Source organism: Podarcis tiliguerta, assembly GCF_965153285.1.
Source record: "Podarcis tiliguerta genome assembly, chromosome: 13".
In the NCBI taxonomy this organism is placed as follows: domain Eukaryota; kingdom Metazoa; phylum Chordata; class Lepidosauria; order Squamata; family Lacertidae; genus Podarcis; species Podarcis tiliguerta.
The window spans coordinates 29,644,577-29,667,935 of NC_139546.1; the positions used below are offsets into that span (position 1 = coordinate 29,644,577).

The 23,359-nt window shown below is 43.6% G+C and overlaps 3 protein-coding genes and 1 long non-coding RNA gene across 4 annotated transcripts in view; 3 read left to right on the forward strand and 1 right to left on the reverse strand.

Moving 5' to 3' along the window:
- Nucleotides 1-23,359, reverse strand: part of LOC310663458 — a 143,059-nt gene that overhangs the window by 106,303 nt on the left and 13,397 nt on the right. The window lies entirely within an intron of this gene.
- On the forward strand, nucleotides 2,281-2,895 carry LOC310662565 (olfactory receptor 14A16-like; the record flags this gene model as incomplete). The annotated part of the gene is made up of 1 exon (XM_083409503.1): nucleotides 2,281-2,895. The coding sequence occupies one exon, from the start codon at nucleotides 2,281-2,283 to the stop codon at nucleotides 2,893-2,895; it is 615 nt and encodes a 204-aa protein (XP_083265629.1).
- On the forward strand, nucleotides 14,275-14,889 carry LOC310662566 (olfactory receptor 14A16-like; the record flags this gene model as incomplete). Its single annotated transcript, XM_083409504.1, has 1 exon — nucleotides 14,275-14,889. One exon carries the CDS (start codon nucleotides 14,275-14,277, stop codon nucleotides 14,887-14,889), a length of 615 nt encoding a protein of 204 aa, XP_083265630.1.
- LOC310662567 (olfactory receptor 14A16-like) lies at nucleotides 21,589-22,575 on the forward strand (the record flags this gene model as incomplete). The annotated part of the gene is made up of 1 exon (XM_083409505.1): nucleotides 21,589-22,575. One exon carries the CDS (start codon nucleotides 21,589-21,591, stop codon nucleotides 22,573-22,575), a length of 987 nt encoding a protein of 328 aa, XP_083265631.1.

The window sequence follows — 23,359 nt, forward strand, 5'->3', positions numbered from 1 at the left end:
ATCACAAGCTCTCATGGCAGTTCACAAGATAAACACCTGGGTGAAATTTAGAGCATTGACCAAAACACAGGGGGGGGGGGGAGAAGGTACGGGGAACAGTGAGCCAGTCATACGTCATACAACTCAGTACCATGAAAATAAATAAAAACATTATTTAAATAAAAACATTATTTAAAAAGAAAGAAAGAAATGAGTCTGAGAAAGTCCAGTTGAAACCAGAAGGTTCCAGACAGACTTATGTAGCAATATTATTATTTTAAATATTAGAAAGTGTGCTGTCTAAAAACTGGAACTTTTGTTTTGTTTTGTTTTTTACATACATTGATTATTTGTGTTAGACTCCTGGGGCGAAGTCTTTAGAAACACTGCTTTTATTTTAGTGGAACTCCTGAGTCCAATTTTCCAGAGACACAATAGCTAATTTGTTTTGGGCTCTTGAGACCAAACTCTGAAGAGTGCATTATATATGTGTGTGTGTGTGTGTGTGTGTGTGTGTGTACACACACATATACAGACACACAGAGAGAGAGAGAGATTATAATTTTCCACTCCATGTTAAAAGCTTCATTCTGCAAGAGTATACCCATATGTTCAATGTTACAGAACAAAAGGATGGGGTGATTTTCTAAAATACAGATGAAAATGAAGTGATGAAGAACTTGCATCTGGAAATCTACTTTCTATTAAGGAAAAGAGTAAGATATTTACCAGTATGTTTATAACTTTTGTGATACCTGGGTAGTTTTCAGAGGACTAAACGCAGACAATACTTCTATACTGTATTGTGTAGAATGGGAAAACGTGCTTGTTGTGGTTCCTGCAACTTATTTAGACTCACGTAGATTACCCAATGATCTGGCTTCCATGACATGCTAAACCAAATTTTATCTTAGGAAGACTGCACAAATATTGAATCTCATGGAGAGAAGAGTACAGTAGCTTTGCTCCTCCATGATGCTTTTTACGGTCAGCTCAAGCTACACCAAGTTTTGTTGTAGCCTATCATCCAAGCCAAGACTAGTGGTTAGACTCTCTCCCCACCAACCATGAATATTAACCAAGAAAAAAACAGCTCCAAGTGAGTGAGAAGGGAGCTGAAGAACCTTGCCTTGGCTTAGCATAATGTGGCAGCCAAAATATCTGGGTAAGCGCAAAGCAGTTGTAAGCCTATACATTTTACATGCAAAACAATGTGGTTTGTGTGCAGCATGCATTAAGGTTGAAAGCATATAACAAAGATAAAAATAGTTGAAACCTGTGTGATCTTAACTAAGAAGGAGTACTAAACATTAGGCCTAGAATACAAAATACAGTTGAATATGAGCCAAGTGTGTGAGTCTTATGGAACTATTATCCGTTACTCCAGCAAAAGACTCACTGAGTGAAGGGGGATATCAGGAATCAAGCTTTTAACATGTCCATGACCCAGATTGTTATGGACATTGGAATTTAATAGAAGAAACTTGATTTTGAATTTGCATCATACAGGCAGCAAGTTATATTTAAGAGTTACTTCAGTTTTGACCATGAATTACAATATCAAAATATGTTTTGTAAATATGGGGATTCTCTCAAGGTGCATCTGCCCTCAGCATATTTCCACATACAAAGCAAGTAAGGAAATGATGGCAGAAGGACTCCTGTGTTCCTCCTCTAGAATTCAATCAACATCAAGAACTTGTAAACACCACAATCTACTAGTTTTGAAACAGTAGTAGTTTTTTTTAAAAAAATAATGATATCCATATGGAATTGGAAGCTAAATTCTCATTTGAATAAAAAATAATTGTTTCTCCTTTTTTGTTCACTTCTTTCTTTTACCTTCAACATCCAAAAATCCTCTTCCAAAGTAGTAAATATTTGTTATAACTAGAGGACTTAAACCTATACTTATCTTCCTGTTTTCTTCTAGAAGCACCAATCATTTTAGTAATGAATGCAAAGATAGGCAATGAATCTGAATTTCTGCTCCTGGAGCTTTCAGCAATACGAGAACTGCAGATTCTACACTTCTCTCTGTTCCTGGCATTGTATCTGGCAACTGTATTTGGGAATCTTCTCATCATCTCTGCCATAGCTTTTGACCACCACCTTCACACTCCCATGTACTTCTTTCTGGTGAACTTGGCCATCCAGGACCTAGGGGCTGTTTCAATCACCATCCCCAAATCCATCGTGAATTCTCTCATGAATACCAGACACATTTCTTACACTGGATGCGTTGCTCAAGTTCTTTTATTTGTTTTCTTCTTATCGTCTGATACTTTCCTTCTTACAGTCATGGCATATGATCGCTATGTTGCCATTTGCAATCCATTACAATATGAAATGCTGATGAACAGGGCAGCCTGCAAACAAATGGTTGCTGGTGTGTGGGTTGCTGCAATTTTTACTGCAGTCATGCACACGAGTGCAACTTTTGCAACCCCTTTCTGCTCCAACATTGTCAATCAGTTCTTTTGTGAGATCCCACAGTTACTTACACTTGCCTGCTCAAACTTCTACCTAATGGAAATTGGAGCTACAGTGGTGAGTACAATAGTTGCGTCTGGATGTTCTGTCTTCATTGTTGTCACTTATGTGCACATCTTTACCGCAGTTCTGAAAATCCCTTCTGTACAGGGAAGGAAAAAGGCGTTCTCCACTTGCATACCTCACCTTGTTGTCTTCTCTGTATTTTGTTTCACTGCATGTTTTGCTTACCTTAGGCCTCCCTCTAAGACTCCATCTGATGGGGACTTTGCATTAACTGTGATGTATACTCTTGTTCCACCCATGTTCAATCCAATAATCTATAGCATGAGAAATAAGGAGATCAAAAATGCTTTATCAAAACTGTTGGGTTTGAGGCAATCTTCTCTAGATATATCTTCCAGGATTGTTCTGAAAAGGTGAACTCTCTGTGTGTAAGAATAATTAAAGGGAGTTCCTGAAACACATCATCATTGCCAGTTACAGCTTCCAGATAAATTTAGCTATGCAGATTCAACATCTGCCCTGTGTCACATGGTCATCTTGCTTTTATGCTGCTCAGTTGGATCATTCACGCTTTTGCTTTTCAGATCACATGCCTTGCTGATGTACCCATTTATGTACTTACTTATAGCCCCCTGATCTGTTGCATGATTCTAAAAGTGGCCTACAGCAGGCTCAACACATTTCAGCAGACCTTAATCCTCTGATTTATGGATAGTAAGAGGCCATATTTCCTCTCTGCTCTGTCTCCCAACAGCATACAAACAGTGATTTGAACAGAGTATTCAGGATTTCACAAAAGTGATGACACCTAGATGAACATATTGGGGTGGGGGGGGGGAAGGAATTCACATATTTACTGGAATGTGAATTAACATCTCAAGAAGAGAAGTACATGCAGTTTGGAGGCAGTCATAGAAACAAACACTGTCCTCTGATAAGGAAGTGTCACAGTGCTTGCAAAAATACAACCTACAAAATTATGTTGCCATCTAAGGCAGGATTAGAAGAAAATACAGGACAACGCAGAGACAGACTTTTGCATCACTACTGTAATAAAAACAGACCGGGTGCAAGGGAATGGACCACTCTCTTAGAGACAAATGTGAGGGTATAAGAGCTGGACACAGGAGCACAGGTAAATGTGATTGTGATGGACAGACCTTGAGTCAGCAACTAGTCAGAGTTGTTTAGAACAAAAGCCAATCTGGAGTCACAAATGCAGAATTTGACAGTTAAACAGATAGAGGGATTGCATATTGGCTAGAAAGGGATTGTATGTCATTTAGATAGGAACCTAGGGAGACATGGACATGCCTTGATTGGAATTAGGAATTAGTTAAACAGGGATTACCAATTTGATTCCCTGAGGGGGAATTAAACAGTTCTAGATGGGGCTGTGAGATTGTTGCTAGGACAAATGCCAATTATAGGTGAAAACTGTCTAACCTAAGAAGAGGTTTCAGTAAGAATGCTGACTGAGGTTTTAAAGTTCTCTGTAAATAGTGTCTGCCTGAAACTAGATATTGTGCCTCACATAAATAAGCATGTCTAAAATGAAGTGTTGTGCCTTAAAAGAGTTATCATTAAACTGGAACCCAAATGAGTTTAAATACATTAAAAGTTTATTTTTCTTCCACGCCAGTAAAGTTGGCAAGAATGTATAAAGTGTTTAATAAATGTTGGAAATGTAAAGAAAAAGAAGGAACATTTTATCATATGTGGTGGGAATGTAAAAAGATGAAAGGCTTCTGGGAAATGATATATAATGAATTGAAAAAAATGTTGAAATATACATTTGTCAAGAAACTAGAGGCATTTTTGTTAGGAATGGTAGGAAATGAAATAAATAGAAAAGATTGTAAACTTTTTCTATATGCAGTAACAGCGGCAAGGATACTACTGGCCCAAAAATGGAAACAAGAAGAATTACTGTGATGGGATGAAGAGCTGCTTGTGTGTAAATTGCAATCCCTCAGAGTTTGAACAGCTTCTCAAACCTCTGCCTGTGACGGAGCCCCTCCAGCATGGCTGCGTCAGTCGCTAGCAGAATCCGAAAGTGGCTGCTTTCGGAAACGTTTCCAACATAAAAGCTCCTTAACGGAAACACGTCTTCTGGACTCTCTGCGTGACAGTTTCCGCCGAGGAACGGGTGTTCCTATAGGAGGTCCTGAGACCTCCCCACTGTTTTCACTGGAAGCATCTCTGAGCCATTCCTCCGACTCTCCTTCCCTTGACGTTCCTGTTCGCCCCCTACTGGTTCCCTCTTCAGGTGTCAAGTCTCTCTCTACCTCAGAGAGCCTTGGCACCTCCTGTCCTGCCGATGGCAGTTCCCTGACATCCACCTCCCCTCCAGAGCCCCCTTCACCCCCTCCCGTCTCCTCCCCTACGGGTTGTGAGGAGGTAAAACCCCGGAAAGAACCTTCCTCATCGTCTGAAGTTTCGAACACCTTTCTCCACTCGTTGTGGTTCCTAGTCTCTCGGTACTCCTCGTCATCTGAGTCCGTTCCTTCTTCCAACTCCGACTCCGCGAATCCTTCCAGTTCCTCTTCCTCGTCTGTGGTGCCGAAATACTCCCTTCTAAACCTTGCTACCGGCTGTGGTTTCCGCGGGAATCTTTGGTGGAACGTTTCTGTTAAAACCTCGTCATTGACCTCCTCTGCAGTCACCCAGGTGTTTTCTGACTCCGGTTCCCCTTCCCACGCCACTAAATACTCCACCTGATTGCCCTTCCACCTGGAATCGAGGATTTCCGCTACATGGTTACTGCTTTCCCTCTCTTCCAAGACCGGTCCCCTGGTGTGCTCCCCTTCACCTCCCCCCTTGTACGGTGACAGTAATGACCTGTGGAACACTGGATGCAATTTCATGTGGTTGGGTAACCGGAGTTTGAAAGCCACTGGGTTGACCTGCTGAATGACCTCAAAGGGTCCCAATCTCTTGGGTCTTAATTTCTTACAACCCCCTTTGAACGGCAACCCTTGGGTGGACAACCACACCTGATCCCCCACCCTTATGGTTTCACCTTCCCTCCTGTTCTTGTCTGCCTGCTTCTTATATTGAGCCTTGGCCCTTTCTAAGTTGAGCTGAAGCTGACGATGGATCGCTTCCATCTCTTCTACAAAATGTTCGGCCGCTGGGACGCTCCATCTCTCGCCCCCCTCCCCCGGGAATGCCCTGGGGTGACACCCGTAATTGGCCAAAAAGGGGCTCATCCCTGTGGACACATGCTCCGCATTGTTGTAGGCAAATTCTGCCAGCGCCAGCTTTTCGACCCAATCATTCCCTCTGTCATTGACATAACACCTCAGATATTGTTGGAGGATGCCATTTGCTCTTTCCGCCTGCCCGTTGGTTTCAGGATGCCGGGCCGTCGAAAAATTGACTTCCACGTGCAGCAAGCTCATGAGCTTCCTCCAGAACCTGGAAGTAAATTGTTTCCCGCGGTCCGAGACAACCCTCAAGGGGGCGCCATGCAGCCGGAAGATGTGTTCTACAAACAACTTCGCTGTTTCTTCCGCTGTGACTGCATGTGAACATGCTACAAAGTGGCACATCTTAGTTAACAGGTCCACTACTACCATGATGGCCGTCTTCCCTTTGGATTTGGGCAGATCCGTCATAAAATCTATTGATACCGCCTCCCAAGGCCGTTCTGGCGTGGGTAGTGGTTCCAATAACCCTGCCGGCGCCCTTCTTTCCCCCTTGGCCCTCTGGCATTGGTCACACCCTCTTACATACTCCTTTACATCTTCCCTCACCTTGGGCCACCAAAACTCCCTGGTGACCATCCACATGGTCTTGTGTTGTCCAAAATGTCCCGCCGTGGGACTATCATGCAACTGCTTGAGTACCCTCCCTCTCAATTCACCTTCTGGTATATACAGTGCCCCTTTGTAATACAATGCCCCATTTCTTTCTTCAAAACCCTCCGGGCTCTCACCCTCTCCCCTGAGGCCTCTGAGCTTATTTTGGGCATATTCGTCAGTTTCCGTTTCTTCTACCAGCTCTCGTCTCCCCACCAGCGCCGCCCCACACACCCAGCGGTCCTCAGGAATGACATGTCTTTCTTCGCTTGCCCCCTCCCCTTCCAAGTACTCTGGTTTGCGTGAGAGAGCGTCCGCCCTGACGTTCTCTGGGCCTGGTACATAACAAATCTCGAAGTGGAATTTGGAAAATTCCTGTGCCCATCTCACTTGTCGTTGGTTGAGTACTCGAGCTGTTCTCCAATACTCCAAATTCTTGTGGTCGGTGCACACTTGCACCTTGTGTTGTGCCCCAATCAATAAATGTCTCCACCTCCGGAACGCTTCGTGAATGGCAAGTAGTTCCCTGTCATACACCGTGTAGTTCCGCTCGGACTTATTCAGCTTCCTCGAGAAAAAGGCACACGGTCTCCACTCCGACGTATTTCTTCCCGGCTGAAGAAGCACAGCCCCCACCGCTCTGTCTGACGCGTCTGTCTCCACCCTCATGGGCTTCTGTAGGTCCACATGCAGAAGTTGTTCTTCCGAAGCGAAAGCCCTTTTCAGTTCTTCAAAAGCTCTCTCCGCCTCCGCCGTCCAAACAAATTTCTTCTTGCTACTGAGGCAGTCGGTGATGGGCGCCGTCAAGTGTGCAAAATTCTTGATGAACTTCCGATAAAAGTTCCCAAACCCCAGGAATCTTTGCACATCCTTCTTGGTTTTCGGTGTCTTCCATTCCAGCACCGCCTGGACCTTGCCTGGATCCATGGCCAATCCTTGGTCTGATAGGCGGTACCCCAGGAATTCCACCTCCTTGGCATGAAACTGGCACTTCTCCAGTTTCACCCACAGCTGATTGGCTTGCAGCCGGCCCAACACTTCTCTCACGTCCCTCACATGCTGCTCTTCATTTTCCGAATACACCAACACGTCATCCAAAAAGGCCACACAATTCTTGTAGAGCAACGGCCCCAGGACGTGGTTGATAAAACTTTGAAAACATGCGGAGCCGGCTTGGAGACCGAAGGGCATTACGAGGTATTCAAATGCTCCCAAAGGGGTGAACATGGTGGTCTTCCATTCATCCCCCTTCCTTATTCTTATCAGGTTATACGCCCCCCGCAGGTCCAGTTTTGTAAAAATCTTCCCCTTCCTCACCCTGGTCAGAATGTCATCAATTCGGGGCATAGGAAAGGCCAGGGGTTCCGACACGGCGTTTAGGGCCCTGAAATCCACTACAAGTCTCGGCTTATCTGTGTTTTTTTTGTCCACAAAAAACACTGGGCTGCCCCCCACCGCTCGGGACTCTCTGATGAAACCCCTCTTCAGGTTTTTGTCAATGAACTCCCTCAGCTCCTGCATCTCCCTGTCTGACATGGCGTACAGCTTGCCCACTGGGAGTTGAGCCCCCGGGAGTAGGTTGATTTGACAGTCAAAGGGTCTATGCGGCGGCAGTTTGTCCGCTTCTCTTTCGCTAAATACGTTGCTCAGATCTGCATATTGCGGAGGCACCTCCCCTTGCTTCATTACCTCCATCCCAGCTAAGGTGAGCTTGGCTCCCCCTGGATCCTTCCCCTGCTTGCAGTGTTCCAGGCAATGCGCCGACCCAAAGGAGACCACCCTCTGGTGCCAGCCCACTAGAGGATCGTGTAGTGCCAGCCAGCTCATCCCCAAAATTATGGGAGCTCCTCCCAATGTGGCCACATTAAACGCTATCCTCTCGGTGTGTCTTGCCACCCTCATTATCATGGGAACTGTCTGTTGGTTCACTTCTCCTCCCAACAGCTCTCTGCCGTCAATCGTGGTTACCTGCAGGGGTTTACTTAAGGGGAGGGTTTGTATCTGGTGCTCAGCTGCGAACTCCTTACTCATGAAATTACAGGAGCTGCCTGAATCCAGCAGTGCCTTGATCTGTAGGGGGTGTCCATTTGGCAGCTCTAGCAACACCTCTATCACTAGAGCAGGTCTGGGAGGTTCTGGTGCGGGCACTCTCACTGCTTTTGAGCCTGGCTGCTGTGCCCCGACGGCAGCCAGGCGTTGGCTTTTACTTGCTCTGTGCTTTCCTCCTCCTCTCCCCCAACAGCTCCTGCCATGCCTTGCCATTCCTTTCTCCGTGGACAGACTCTGGCAAAGTGTCCTGGCTGTTGGCAGAGATAGCATTTCTTCCCGCCCTTTCCCTCTTTCTTCCGCCCTTCACCGATGTTTGAAACTGTGCGCGCACGCGCTGTTCCCACTTCCATCGGCTCTGCCGGCGGGAAAGGCTGCTCTGGAATGTCTGGAATGCGGAGCTCCCTCCAACGTTCTCCTTTCCCCTCCCGCTTCTCCAAAGCCCTCGCTTCCTGGCGCGCTCCTATGGCTAGCGCGGCTTTAGTCAGCTGGTCCATAGACTCTGCTCTGGGGTTCCGGGAAAGTTCATCTTTCAAGGACGAAGACAGACCTTCTTCGAAAAGCATTTGAATGGGCTCAGAAGACAAGTCCCACCCCAATCGATGAATCAACATAGTGAACTCAGTCCAGTACTCACGGACAGTCCTGTTTCCCTGTTTGCAAGCCATTAACTGCCTTCGCACCCCTCCCTGCTCAATGTCACTGGAAAACATCAGGTCCATGGCACGAAAAAACTTCATCGTGTCCTTTAGGATCTCATTATTTGCTGCCATCAAGGGTCTAACCCAGTCCTTCGCCCCTGATTCGAGATGGCTAATTACAAAAGCCACTCGCGATTCCTCATCAGGGAAGTCATCGAATTGCAGATTGAGAGCATATTGCATCTCTGTCCTAAAGGCATGGTAGTTCCTGGGGTCCCCCCCAAATTTCTGCACCAATCCTGGCATCTTTCTGTTGAGTGGGGTGGCTTTCTCCCTCCCCCTCTCTGCATCCTGAGCCCTCCTTTCTTCCAGCCTCGCCGTCTGCAAGGCAAGCTGGATTTCCAACGTCCTATACCTTTCCTCCAGGCTTGGACCTCCTCCAGCTGCCCCTCCGGTTCCTGCTGGTTCGCTCATGATGCCTCTCCCTGGCACAAGCTAGCTGTCGGTGACTTTCGGATTGCTGTGATGGGATGAAGAGCTGCTTGTGTGTAAATTGCAATCCCTCAGAGTTTGAACAGCTTCTCAAACCTCTGCCTGTGACGGAGCCCCTCCAGCATGGCTGCGTCAGTCGCTAGCAGAATCCGAAAGTGGCTGCTTTCGGAAACGTTTCCAACATAAAAGCTCCTTAACGGAAACACGTCTTCTGGACTCTCTGCGTGACAGTTTCCGCCGAGGAATGGGTGTTCCTATAGGAGGTCCTGAGACCTCCCCACTGTTTTCACTGGAAGCATCTCTGAGCCATTCCTCCGACTCTCCTTCCCTTGACGTTCCTGTTCGCCCCCTACTGGTTCCCTCTTCAGGTGTCAAGTCTCTCTCTACCTCAGAGAGCCTTGGCACCTCCTGTCCTGCCGATGGCAGTTCCCTGACAATTACCAACGATGGAAGAATGGAGAATGAAATTAATGGACTATGCAGAACTTGATAAATTAACAGGAAGGATCCGAAACCTACGGGATCATAGGTTCACCGAGGACTTTGGTAAATTTGTAGATTATTTGAAAAGTATATGTGATAAACAAACAACGTTTGTTGGTTTGCAAGAGGTTCTGTGAAAGAATAATATTAGAAATATTGTAAAAAAGGGAGTAGGGAAGGAGAAGGTTCTTTTTACTAAAAGGCAATATTAAATGAAGAAATGAGGAAGAAAGAATAAAAAGGGAGGATTCGCAGAAGAGCTGAGGGAAGTCCAAAAGATTGTATCTGTAGAAAATACTTGTGATGTACTTTTAATTTTGTGTTGTAAAATGAATAAAAATATTTATTTAAAAAAGTTTATTTTTCTTCCTTCTCACTACTTTGAACCTCTGGGTTGGCAAGAAGGGGACACAGGGCATCCTTCACATACCTGTAAGTAGAACACCTGGCTGCAGTTTAAATAAACACACATTACCACAAAGATTTTAAACTGTTACTTGGGAAAGTTGAATTGTTTAAACACCTAGAAAATGAATCATGTTGTCCAGCTCTGATCTTTGGTGAGGGACTCTGACACAGAGATCACTGGCACAATCTTTCAAAATCTTAAAAATACAATAAAAAGCCTTGTCCTTTTAGAAAACAAAATAGAAGACAGGAAGTTCACATTGGGGAAGTAATTCCACACGAAGAATTCCTAGATCCAAAGCTTCCTAGATCCAACAGACATCAAGTTGCTAGGTAGGTGGAGTTAGCAGACTCCAAGCAGTCTCTGTCCCTCCACTCTGCTGCTTCCTGGAACAAGCTGCAGTTGTAGCATGGCTCCCAGCTACAAAAGAGCCCAAGTGAACTGAATCTTCCCAAAATGTGATTTTACAGCCTGCACCTTTGCTAACTGAAAGATTGCATCTTCCTTTCTGTAATGAAACCAAGCTATTTTCCTTTTAAGTCATTTAGAACATTTTACTTCTTTGTTTTGTTTTGTTTTGTTTACTTCCAATGGATGGAGATTTGCCTGCTGCAACTTTTGAAACTATGTGAGTAGATATCTTCACCTACTTGCTAAGCTAAAGTGTCTATCATTTATTATAGCTGAAGTATTTTCAGGGAAAATGTTTGTTTAAAGGTGGATGGTGGCAGATGCAAATCCAAGTATATTTTAATGTGCTTGGAGAAATAATAATAATAATAATAATAATAATAATAATAATAATAATAATAATTTTATTTTTATCCTGTCTTCCCCAGCCGAAGCCAGGCTCTGGGTGGCTAACAACAATAAAATAATACAAAAAATCAAAATTGTGTCTACTATGAGAGTTTGAAGAACCTCCCTTCCAAACCTCTTTCTGCAACAAAATTACACAAAAATAGTCACAATTGAGAATCGAACTTGAGAGCTATCTTTTCCCAGGCATGGGATACCTCAGATTTTCAGGAATGATAATGACCCTCAGATTGCATCACAAGTATTTAAGAAGTTTACTATATATATTTTTTCAATGTTGCCTCTAGTCCCACATACAGAGGCTTCAGTCTAGTGGGCTGGCAGAAATCAAAGTGAAAATTGCAAAGCATTTGCTGAAAAAAAGCCTATGACTTACACAGGTTCTTATTTGGCATTACTAAATTACAGGGCCACATCACCAGAAAAGGGAAGATCCCCTGCTGAGCTTCTGTTTCATGGAAAAGTCAGGACCAGACTACAATGTGCAAAGCACCTTAACTCTGACGTAGCACAAGGTGTTCAGTCTCAGTTACATAAAAGATTGAGGCAAAAATAATATCACTGATCGCTTGACAACTAAAGGTGACCTCAGATAGGCAAGTATTGCAATGCAACAGAAAGCAACTCTTCTGGAGATCGAAAAGGAGAAGAAAGAATGGCAGAAGTGGGAGGAACACAGCAGAGGGGGGAAATGGAGCGGGGAATACTGAGCCAGTCGTACATCACACTATTCTCTGTATCATGAAACTAAATAAAAACGTTATTCAAAAAAGAAAGAAAGAAAGAAGTGTAAGAAAGTCCAGTTGAAACCAGAGGTTCCATTAGCCAAGCACCCATTCCCACCACCCTTCTGAGAAATACTCCTCCCCACCCTCCCACTATATATGAGGGTCTGGTGACTTCTGTTTCAGAGTATCTGAAGAAGTGTGCATGCACACGAAAGCTTATACCCAGAATAACTTAGTTGGTTTCTAAGCTGCTACTAGACATGTTTTTTAAAAAAGAACTTTTTGGGTGGAAGGATTCTTTTAAAGACTGTTTTAGGACTTTTTTTTTTTAAGGACTTGATTCTTTAAAAGGATTTTTTTTGGAAGGTTTTTTTTAATAATCTTTTTAAATAATCTTTTTTTTTTTTTTTCGATTATGGCAGACCAACACAGCTACCTACCTGATTCTAGAAGGTTCTAGAGAGACTATTTGTGTTAGAATCATGTGGCCAAGTCTTTAGAAACATTGCTTTAATTTTTGTGGGACTCCTGAGTTCAAGCTTCCAGGGACACACTTGATCATTTGTGTTGGGCTCTTGAGACCAAACTCTGAGGAGTGTGTGTGTGTGTCTGTGTGTGTGTGTACACATGTTATAATTTTCCACCCCATGGTAAAAGCTTCATTCTGCATGAGTATACAGATAGGTTCGCTGTTCCAGAAGAAAAGGATGGGATGATTTTTTATTCTTTTTTTAAAAAGATGAAAATAAAGTGATGAAGAAATTGCATCTGGAAATCAACTTTCCATTAAGGAAAAAAGTAAGATATTTAAATGTTTATAACTTTAGTGATACCTGTGTAGTTTTCAGAGGAGTAAACACAGACAATATTTCTATAGTGTATTGTGTAGAATCAGGAAACCTGTTTGTTGCGGTCTCTCCTGGAACTTATTGAGACTTGCATAGAATACCCAATGACCTGGTTTCCATGACATACTAAACCAAATATCTTGGGAAGACTGCACAAATGTTGAACCTCATGGAGAGGAGAGCACAGTAGCTTTACTCCTCCATGATACTTTTTACTGTCAGCTCAAGCTGCACCAAGTTTTGTTTCAGCATGTCATCCAAAACAGGACTAGCGGTTAGCCTCTCTCCTCACCAACCATGAACTTCAACCAAGAACAAACCTTCATTGCAGCTCCAAGTGAGTGAGGAGAGAGCTGAAGTACCTTTTCTTGGCTTAGCATAAGGAAGCAACAAAAAGGTCTGGGGAGGAGCAAAGCAGTTTGAACCTTTACATTTTACATGCATAACAATGTGGTTTGTGCATAGCATGCATTAATGTTAAAAACATATAACAAAGATAAGAACAGTTGAAATCTGTAACTAAGAAGGAGTACTAAACATTAGGCCTAGAATTTAGAATATAGGTGAGTATGTGTCAAGTGTGTGAGACATGTGACTCTTGCCAAAGACCTCATTGAAAGAAGAGGGATATTAGGAATCAAGCTTTTAACATATACATGACCCAGATTGTTATGGACATTGCATTTAATAGAATAAACTTTATTTTGAATCTGCATCATATAGGCAGCAAGTTATCCCCTTATATTTGAGAGTTACTTCAGTTTTGATGCTGAATTACAATATCAAAATACCTTTTGCAAATATGGGAATTCTCTCAAGGTACATCTGTCCTCTGCATATTGCCATATACTAAGCAAGTATGGCAATAATGGCAGTAGGACTCCTGTGTTCCTCCTCTAGCAGTGGCAGCATTAAACTTCAAGAGCTTGAGAACATCTACTAGTTTTGAAACAGTGGGAAGTTTATTTTAAAATAATGATATATTATCTATATGGAGTTGAAGGCTATTTTCTCATTTAAATAACTATTTGTTTCTCCTTTTTTGTTCACTTCTTTTACCTTCAACATCCCAAAACCCTCTTCCAATGTAGTAAATATTTGTTATCACAAGAGGACTTAAACCAATGTTTATCTTTCTGTTTTCTTCCAGTGACAGGAAGATTTTTATTAATGAAGGAGAGAATAAGTAATGAATCCTCTGTCTCTGAATTTCTGCTCCTGGAGTTCTCAGCAATACGAGAACTGCAGATTCTACACTTCTCTCTGTTCCTGGCATTGTATCTGGCAACTGTATTTGGGAATCTTCTCATCATCTCTGCCATAGCTTTTGACCACCACCTTCACACTCCCATGTACTTCTTTCTGATGAACTTGGCCATCCAGGACCTAGGGGCCGTTTCAGTCACCATCCCCAAATCCATCGTGAATTCTCTCATGAATACCAGACACATTTCTTACACTGGATGCGTTGCTCAAGTTCTTTTGTTTCTTTTCTTCTTATCATCTGATATTTTCCTTCTTACAGTCATGGCATATGATCGCTATGTTGCCATTTGCAATCCATTACAATATGAAATGTTGATGAACAAGGCAGCCTGCAAACAAATGGTTGCTGGCGTGTGGGTCGCTGGCCTTCTGTATGCAGTCTTGCACACAAGTGCAACTTTTGCAACCCCTTTCTGCTCCAACATTGTCAATCAGTTCTTTTGTGAGATCCCACAGTTACTTACACTTGCCTGCTCAAATTTCTACCTAATGGAAATTGGAGCTATAGTGGTGAGTATAATAGTTGTGTTTGGATGTTTTGTCTTCATTGTTGTCACTTATGTGCACATCTTTACTGCAGTTCTGCAAATCCCTTCTGTACAGGGAAGGAAAAAGGCGTTCTCCACTTGCATACCTCACCTTGTTGTCGTCTCCGTATTTTGTTTCACAGGATGTTTTGCTTACCTTAGGCCTCCCTCTAAGACTCCATCTGATGGGGACTTTGCATTAACTGTGATGTATAGCCTTGTACCACCCATGTTCAATCCAATAATCTATAGCATGAGAAATAAGGAGATAAAAAATGCATTATCAAAACTGTTGGGTTTGAGGAAATCTCCTCTGGATATATTTTCCAGGCTTGTTTTGAAAAGGTAAAATTAATGGGCGCTCCTGGAACACAGCATCATTTCAAGTTAAATTTTCCTAATAGATTCAGATATTCAAACTCAACATCTGCCTTGTTTCAAATGGTCACCTTGCATTCCTTCAGCTCAGCTCTATCACACTTTTGCTTGTCAGATCTCATGGCATGTTGATAATACATTTATGTATGTATGTTGAAGTTTATACCCCATTGTTCACTTGCAGGGTCTTCAAAGTGGCCTATAACAGGCTGAACACATCTCAGTAGCACTTAATCCTCTGGTTTATGGATAGTAACAGGTCATGTTTCCTGTCTTCTCTGTCACCCCACATCATGCAAAGAGCCATTTTAACAGACTATTCAGGTTTTCAGAGGAGTGACAGCACCTAGATGAAATGACAACACTGGTCTTGAAAGACCTACATTGCCTCCCAGTACGTTTCTGAGCACAGTTCATAGTGTTGGCCCACCTGCTGAAGATCGGACGTGCTGAAAACTATCAGATTTCAGCCCACTGCAATTTCTGTTATAATAAAGCTTTCTTTTCCAGAGACCTTTGTGAAATGTTTGTCATGCACAGGGTCTTGGAAGGTGGGAATAGGCTCCAACCTCACAGGACAGCGGGCAGCAAACCGGTCAATTTTGACCTTCTATGCAGTATCCGCAACAAGTTAAGACTTGTCTCTGGTTAAAGATTGAGGCGAGACTCCTTTCAGTATTCCATTGCAGTTTTGGTGTACTGAGAGTTGGGGAAATTGTGTTGGAGCCAGCACGGGGTGGAGAGTCTGGAGGCTTATTGCTTCAGGACTTTTCCTTATCTGCTTTGGAGCTCTAAGACAGACCTAGTGGGCAGGGGTGCCACCATCAGGCTTCCGGTCAATGGTGAGGCAGGCCCTTGCTTAGGGCTCTTCATCCCCCTGGGGGCTGGCCCACTCCTAGAGCACTAAAACGGGTCCCTGTTAGCCAGGCATCAATTTGCTCATGAGGTGCGCCAGGTATTGCAGCCTGCGACTTGCCTACTGCCTAATTCCTTCCCAATAGGTGCTGCTACAAAGGCTGCACACTGGGGCCTGTCAGTGGACAGGATTATGAATAAGGCTTGTTGGAAGTCTGACGCTGACAAGGGTTACATCAGGAAGCGTCGCCAATGATGCCATTTGGATTGTTGTCCACAGCATCATGCACTGGGCTGGCAAGCGCGCTGATGAGTCTGGACTGGGGTGCCATCATGGCCTTCCTGCCTATGTGAACGTATCCTGGATGTCCAGATAGGGAATGCTTTGGGAGGAGTTCCTCCCTTTGGTGCAGTCAAGTGTGACCTGTCTTCCCCCAGCCTTGGTGGTGCAGCTGCACAAAAAGGTTTGCCGTCTTCCCTCAGCATAAGTTTGCGTTCCAGTGTGCAAGAGGACTTGGATGAGTTGATGGCAGCTCTCCCTGAACTCAAAATATTTTGGTTGCAATTGCTTCAGCGACATGTGTGACACGGCAGCTACTGCCCAGCTGCCACCGAGAAGGCCAGAAAGTGCGTGGATGGTGCAGTGGCTAAGAAGGTCCTAGCCTTGGGAGGTGCGGTTATCCGCCATGCAGGCATTTCCTTCAAAGATGGGGTTTTGTACAGGTCAGATGGAGTACATCTTTCTGATTCTGGAAAGGACCACTCACCTCATTAAATGGGAGGCACCCTTTGCGTGATCGTGCACAACCCGCTGGACCCTATGCGGCACCATTAGCACAGGCTTGGCTTCGCCTTTTCCAGGTGGGATACCTGGAGGTCTCCGCCTACCTCAGCCAGTTGCCCAATCCTGCCTGGGGAGGCGTTGCCAAGGTGATCAAGCCAGGTAGGGGGAGGGACTACCTGCCCACACAATAGGGGGAGGATCTTACCTGGGAATCGTCAGTTGGCTCCAGAGCTTCTCCCACCCTACCCATCCTCAGTTAAGACTTCTTCTGCAGGTTAACCTTTTCTCCACAGGTACGCGGGCACTGCAACGTCAAGGTTGCTGTTGAGAGCTGGAAAGAATTCTCCTGCATTGGCAGGTTTGCCTTTCCCGTAGCAAAACGTCACAAACTTGGCGGAATCCTTTAATCTATCTTCCCTAAATGGGGGGGGGTGCAGTGGTGACCCATGTCCCCTCCTCTTTGCGGCGGCGATCCCAGGGTTCCCCGTTAAAGGGGTTGTTTGGGGGGAGGCTTTGGCTGTATGCCTAGAGGTGGTCATTGCTCTCCAATGCGATGGCAGCTTAACAGGGGCGGGCTCTCTCTGATTGAACATATGTTCTCCAGAGCCAGCCCATCTCCCCCCCCCCCAACCCTGATGTTTCCCATATCCCCAGCAGGGGACTGGGAGGGATAAACGCCCAATGCCTGAGCCAAGGTCTACCCATAACTGAAACATAATAAAGTTGTGGCCAATTTTAATCCCATAGCACATTGTCTTGAGTCGTTATTCCACAAGGGGGCCACCCAGGGTTTGGGGGACTCCGCCTGTCCATGCAATGATGTTTGGCTGACTAAAGGGGTTAAAGGTTTGGTTGCAGGTGTGAGTAATTTTTGGCGGTGAGCGCGGATGCTTTTGTGGCGGTTAGGCATTGGTTCAAGGTGGTCTGGAGGGGAGGTCAGATAACCTGGCCCCTCCAATGTGCAACAGGTATTCCGTTAAAGGAATCCAGGGACTCGCCATGCTTTTGTCGACACCTTTTGGGGGATAGGGCCACGCAAGAGTCCCTGGGAGCATTTTGGGGTGAACTTGAGTCAAATGACCATAACAATGCTCCCCCATGGTGTTTACCTGTACTGACAATATGGTGGGGCCGAGTCAGTCTTGCCCTGCTGAGGTCAGGTGCAGCTAGTCAGGAACCAACGCCTAAACAAACCACTCACTATCTGTAATCAATAAAATTGTGGCCAAAATTTTGCCAATAACCTAAAGCTAAATTCCTTGTCAATTGTGTCTTTATTATTGGGAAGCTCCTGGGGATCTTAACATGCAACCAAAAGATTGCATGTTCCTTTTTGCAAGAAAATGAAGCTCTTTTCTTTTCGAGTCACTTTTTGAAATCACTTTTACTTCTTTAATTTTTGTACTGCCAATGGATAGAGATTTGCTTGATGTAAGGTTTGAAACTCTGTGAGTAAATATCTTCACATATTTGCCAAGCTAAGTGTCTATGATTTGTTCTAGCTGAAGTATTTTTACAGGGAATCCAGTTAAGTTTTAATGTGCTTGGAGAAATAACCATTGTGCTAACTCAATCTAAAGAATTCTGAAATAGTCACACTTGAGAGCTATCCCCCCCCCCCAGGCATGGGCCGTAATTTTGCATCACAGGTACTTAATAATTTTTTTCATGTTACCGTACTTCTAGTCTCAAAAAGTCCCACTCTAGTGGACAGGCAGAAAGTGAAGTAAAGATTATAAAGTATTTGCGGGGGGGGGGGGGGCAGACGGATGGACAGAACTTGGACTCAAAACAGATCCTTATTTGGCATCAGAAAATTAATGTTTGGTTGGCCGATATTATCAAAGGCATAAGAGGTTGGTTGCAGGTGTGAAGGTATTGGTGGTGCGCTTTGGGCTCACATGGTGCTTAGGCATTGGAATAGTGTTGTGTGGGGGAGGGAAGTTGCAGCCATCACCTGCCCCTCCATGCTTAAGGGTATTTCGTTAAAGGAATCTGGGGATATGGATCTCATCCAAAGCCTGTGGAGCGGCGAGGGCCATGCCAAGATCCCTTCAGGAATCCAGGGGATGCTCAAGTTGATTCGCATCAGCAGGGCTCCCCCTATTGGTGGTTTACCCTTACAGACTTCCTGCAAGGCAGGCAGGAGTGTAGTCTGTTGTTGCCAATGCCTAAGCCAATACCGCTCACAATCTGTAACTAATAAAGTTGTGGCCTAAACTAACATTAACCTAAAATGCTGTGTCCTTGTGTCTTTATTTCTCTTGGGGGTGCCTTAGGGGCCTTGACACACAATTACAGGGCCACATCCTTAGAGCAGGGAAGCTCCCTTTTTGAGCTCTTGTTTCATAGAAAACTCAGGATCAGGCCACCATGCGTGTTAACACCTTAACTCTGACTTAACACAAGGTGTCCAGTCCCAGATACATAGGATACTGAGACAAAAAATGATAATATGGATCAGGGTTATGAGCAGAGACTCCTCTGCAACCAAAGGTGAGGGTTGAATGCATGATGGTATCTCAGGGACACATAGGGATGTTGTTAATGAAGAACTAGCTCTCAGACAGTATAAAATACAGACCTCAGATGAGCATATATTAAAATGCAATAAACAGCATCTCCTCCAGATATCCTAAATGGGAGAACACAGTGGGTAAGGGGAAATTACTGTACATGGGGAACACTGAGCTAGTTATACCTCACACAACTATCAGAAATGAGTCTGAGAAGGTCCAGTTGAAACAAGAAGGTTCCAGAAAGACTTATATGGCATTAACATCATCACTATTATTAGTATTAAATTATATGGTGGTTTTTTTAGAAACAGGAACATCAATAAATCTAAGTGTCTGTGGTTTATTCTAGCTTAAATATTTTCATGAGCAATGTTTAAGGTGGAAGTTTACATACTTTGATGGATTTGTGTTGGACTCCTGGGACTAAGGCTTAACAAACCCTCCTGCTGCTTTTTGTGGGGCTCCTGAGTCCAACCAACAAGGAACACAATTGCTGATTTGATTGAGGCTCTTGAGACCAAACTCCTAGGAACATAACTGTAACAATAGTAATAAATTTCCACCTGATGGTAAACTCTTCATTCTGCAAGAGTATAGAAACATTTTCACTGCCTCAGAAGAAAAGGAGGAAGAGATTAAAAGAAAAGGAAAAAAAAAGATCCATGGGTGGCTAGAAGAATACCAAACATCTTAAAGTGATAAAGAAATTTCATCTGGAAATTTATTTAAAGGAAAAGAGTGAGATGTTTCTATTTTTATAACTTTAGTGATACCTGCGTAGTTTTTGGAGGGTTAAATCAACTATTGTGTATTGTGTAGAATGTGAAATCCTGCTTGTTATGTGGTCTCTCCTGAAAGCTATATAGACTGCACATAGAAAACCCAGTGACCTGGTTTCCATGACAAGCTAAGCCAATTCTTAACTTAGTGAGACTTCACAAATGTGCAATGTCCTGGTAAGAAGATTACAGGAGCTTTGCTCCTCCGTGCTCCTTTTTACTGTCATCTTAAGCTACTCCAGGTTTTGACTTGCACACCATCCAAACCAGGACTAGTGGTTAGCCTCTCTCCTCACCAACCATGAGCTGCAACCAAGAACAAACCTTCACTGCAGCTCCTAGTGAGTTAGGAGAGAGTTTTAGCACTTTGCTTGTCTTGTCTTGTCAGAGTGTCAGCAAAAAGATCTGGGGAGCAGCAAAGCAGCTGGAAGCTTCTCTCCAAGAGTGTATACATTTGTACATTTATAAGACTGTGGTCTGTCCACAGCGCACATTAAGGTTAAAAACCTAAAACAAAGATTAAAACACTTGAAACCTCTGTGATCTGAACTAGGAAGGAGTTGCAAAGCATTGAGCCCAGAATGCTGAATACATGCCTCCTGGGAAGTATGTGCTCTGTGTCTGAGCTATGTGGAACCACTACCAGTGATTCAGTCAAAGACCTCACTGATCAAATAGGGATGTTAGGAAACAAGCTGTTAAGGTATTGTAGACTCAAGTTGTGATGGGCATTGCACTGGAAATTAACACAAAAACCACAAATTTTAGTCTCCATTGTATGGGCACCTAATCACCCTCCTATATTTAAGTATTACTGTAATTCTAAGTAATTATCAAAACGTGTGTTGTAAATATGGAGATGATGGCAAAAGGCATCTCCCCTCTCCACATTGTTTCTGCAGACTTCCACATAGACAGAAAATATGCCAAAGATGGACATAGAACTACAGAAGTGGCAGCATCCACCCCACTCAATCACAATTGGCCAAAAGAGGCCTGGGGTGATCGTGATGTCACTCTGGTGTAAAGGGCATCACTCCCCCCATACCAGGGGTGGGGGAACTGTGTTGTGGATCCAGTTTGTGAGCAGCACCATCTACTAGTTTTGAAACAGCAGTAGTTTATTTTTTTTATTTATGGTTGTCAGTTATATACATTTCAATAGTTTTAAAATTATTTTATCATTTCAAAACTCGAGACATTCCGTGGTTCCTTAATTTTTATTTTTATTTTCATTTCCAGTATATTCTAAATTATCTTAACGGATTCTTTCATTCATCTACTTTAATTATATACTCTTATGAAACTGCAGCTTAGTACAACAATTTGTTCATAAATATTCAATAATGACCGCTCCCCACATTAAATGGGGGGGTGCCCTTTGTGTGGTCATGTGCAGCCCCCTGGACCCTATGTGGCACCATCACCACAGGCTTGGCTTTGCCTCCCCCCAGGTGGGATACCTGGAGGTCTCCGCCTACCTCAGTCCATTTTTTAATAAAATGTTTGTTAGCTTGATTTCTTATTTTTCCAGTACATTTTGCCACTTCTGCATAGTCCATAAGTTTTTGTATCCATTCTTCTTTTGTCGATTCTTCTTTTTCTTTCAATTTTTGGGCAAATAACTTTCTTGCCGTTGTAGTAGCATACATGAATAATATTGATTATTAGAAGAGGACTTAAACCTGTGCTTGTCTTCCTGTTTTCTTCTAGAAGCACCGGTCATTTTAGTAATGAATGCAAAGATAGGCAATGAATCCTCTATCTCGGAATTTCTACTCCTGGAGTTTTCAGCTGTACGGGAACTGCAGATTCTACACTTCTCTCTCTTCCTGGCATTGTATCTGGCAACTGTATTTGGGAATCTTCTCGTCATCTCTGCCATAGCTTTTGACCACCATCTTCACACTCCCATGTACTTCTTTCTGATGAACTTGGCCGTACAGGATATAGGAGCTGTTTCTGTCACCATTCCTAAATCGATGGCCAATTCCCTCATGAATATCAGACACATATCTTACGTTGGATGTATTGCTCAAGTTCTTTCATTTTTCTTTTTCTCATCATCCGATGTTTCCCTTCTTACAGTCATGGCATACGATCGCTATGTTGCCATTTGCCATCCATTACAATATGAAATGGTGATGAACAGGGCAGCCTGCAAACAAATGGTTGCTGGTGTGTGGGTCTCTGGCTTTCTCAATGCAGCCATGCACACTAGTGCAACTTTTGTGACTCCTTTCTGCTCAAACATTGTCAATCAGTTCTTCTGTGAGATTCCACAGTTACTTACACTTGCCTGCTCAAACTTCTACCTAATGGAAATTGGAGCTATACTAGTGAGTGTAATACTTATGTCTGGATGTTTTGTCTTCATTGTTGTCACTTATGTACATATCTTTACTGTGGTTCTGAAAGTTCCTTCTGTTGAGGGAAGGAAAAAGGCCTTCTCCACTTGCATACCTCACCTTGTTGTCTTCTCCGTATTTTGTTTCACAGCAGCATTTGCTTATCTTAGGCCTCCCTCAAAAATTCCATCTAATGGGGACTTTGCAATAACTGTGATGTATACCATTGTACCACCCATGTTGAATCCAATGATTTACAGCATGAGAAATAAGGAGATTAAAAATGCTGTATCAAAGCTCTTGGGTGTGAAGCACTCTTCTAATAATATCTTTTCCAGACTTATACTGAAACGGTTACACTTCTCTCTGTAGGTATAAGCATTGGGATCTGTGGAGATATCATGACCAGTTACAGTCTCTAGAAACATGTTGATATGCAGACTCAAAATCTGCCAGGTGTCACAAGGACATCTTGTGTTCCTCCAGCGTAGATGTACCATTAATAATGTTGCATCTCAGTTCACATAGCCTGTTAATCGTACATTTAGAGAGGGAATGTCTGTCATATAGTGCATGTGTACCCTTTCTGACCCAGGGCATTCATCTGGCAATCAGCTTTTCTGTGGATTGTCATTTCTTTTTATTTAAAGCTAAAGTGGCTTTTCCTACAGAAAGGAGAGAAAAAACCCCCACTCACATCCTTGGTTTCTAGCCATGGGAAAAGGAAAAATGCGGATAAACCCTTGTTTAGGAACTTCAGATGAGAAGGACCTGTTCTAATTGGATTTCGGGATTAGTTTTAGAGGGCTACCCAATTTGCTTCCTTGGGGCTAAGGAAAAAAACCCTAGAAGGGGCTGTGGGATTCTTGCTAGGCAGTGACACAAATATCCATTTTAGTTGGGAAAAGTCTATCCTGAGACTAGTTTTAAACTAGTGTTTTGACTGGGATTTAAAAGTTCTGTTTAAAGAGTTTTTGCCTGAAACTATTGCGTCCCACTCAAGTAACATTTCTAAAATGAAGTGTTGTGCCTTAAGAGAGTGACTATTAAGTTTGAATCCACAATGAATGTAAATCTATAAAATTCTATCTTTGTTCCAGAAGTGCCTCCTCATTACTTTGAACCTTTGGTGGCAGATAAGTGGACACAGGGCATC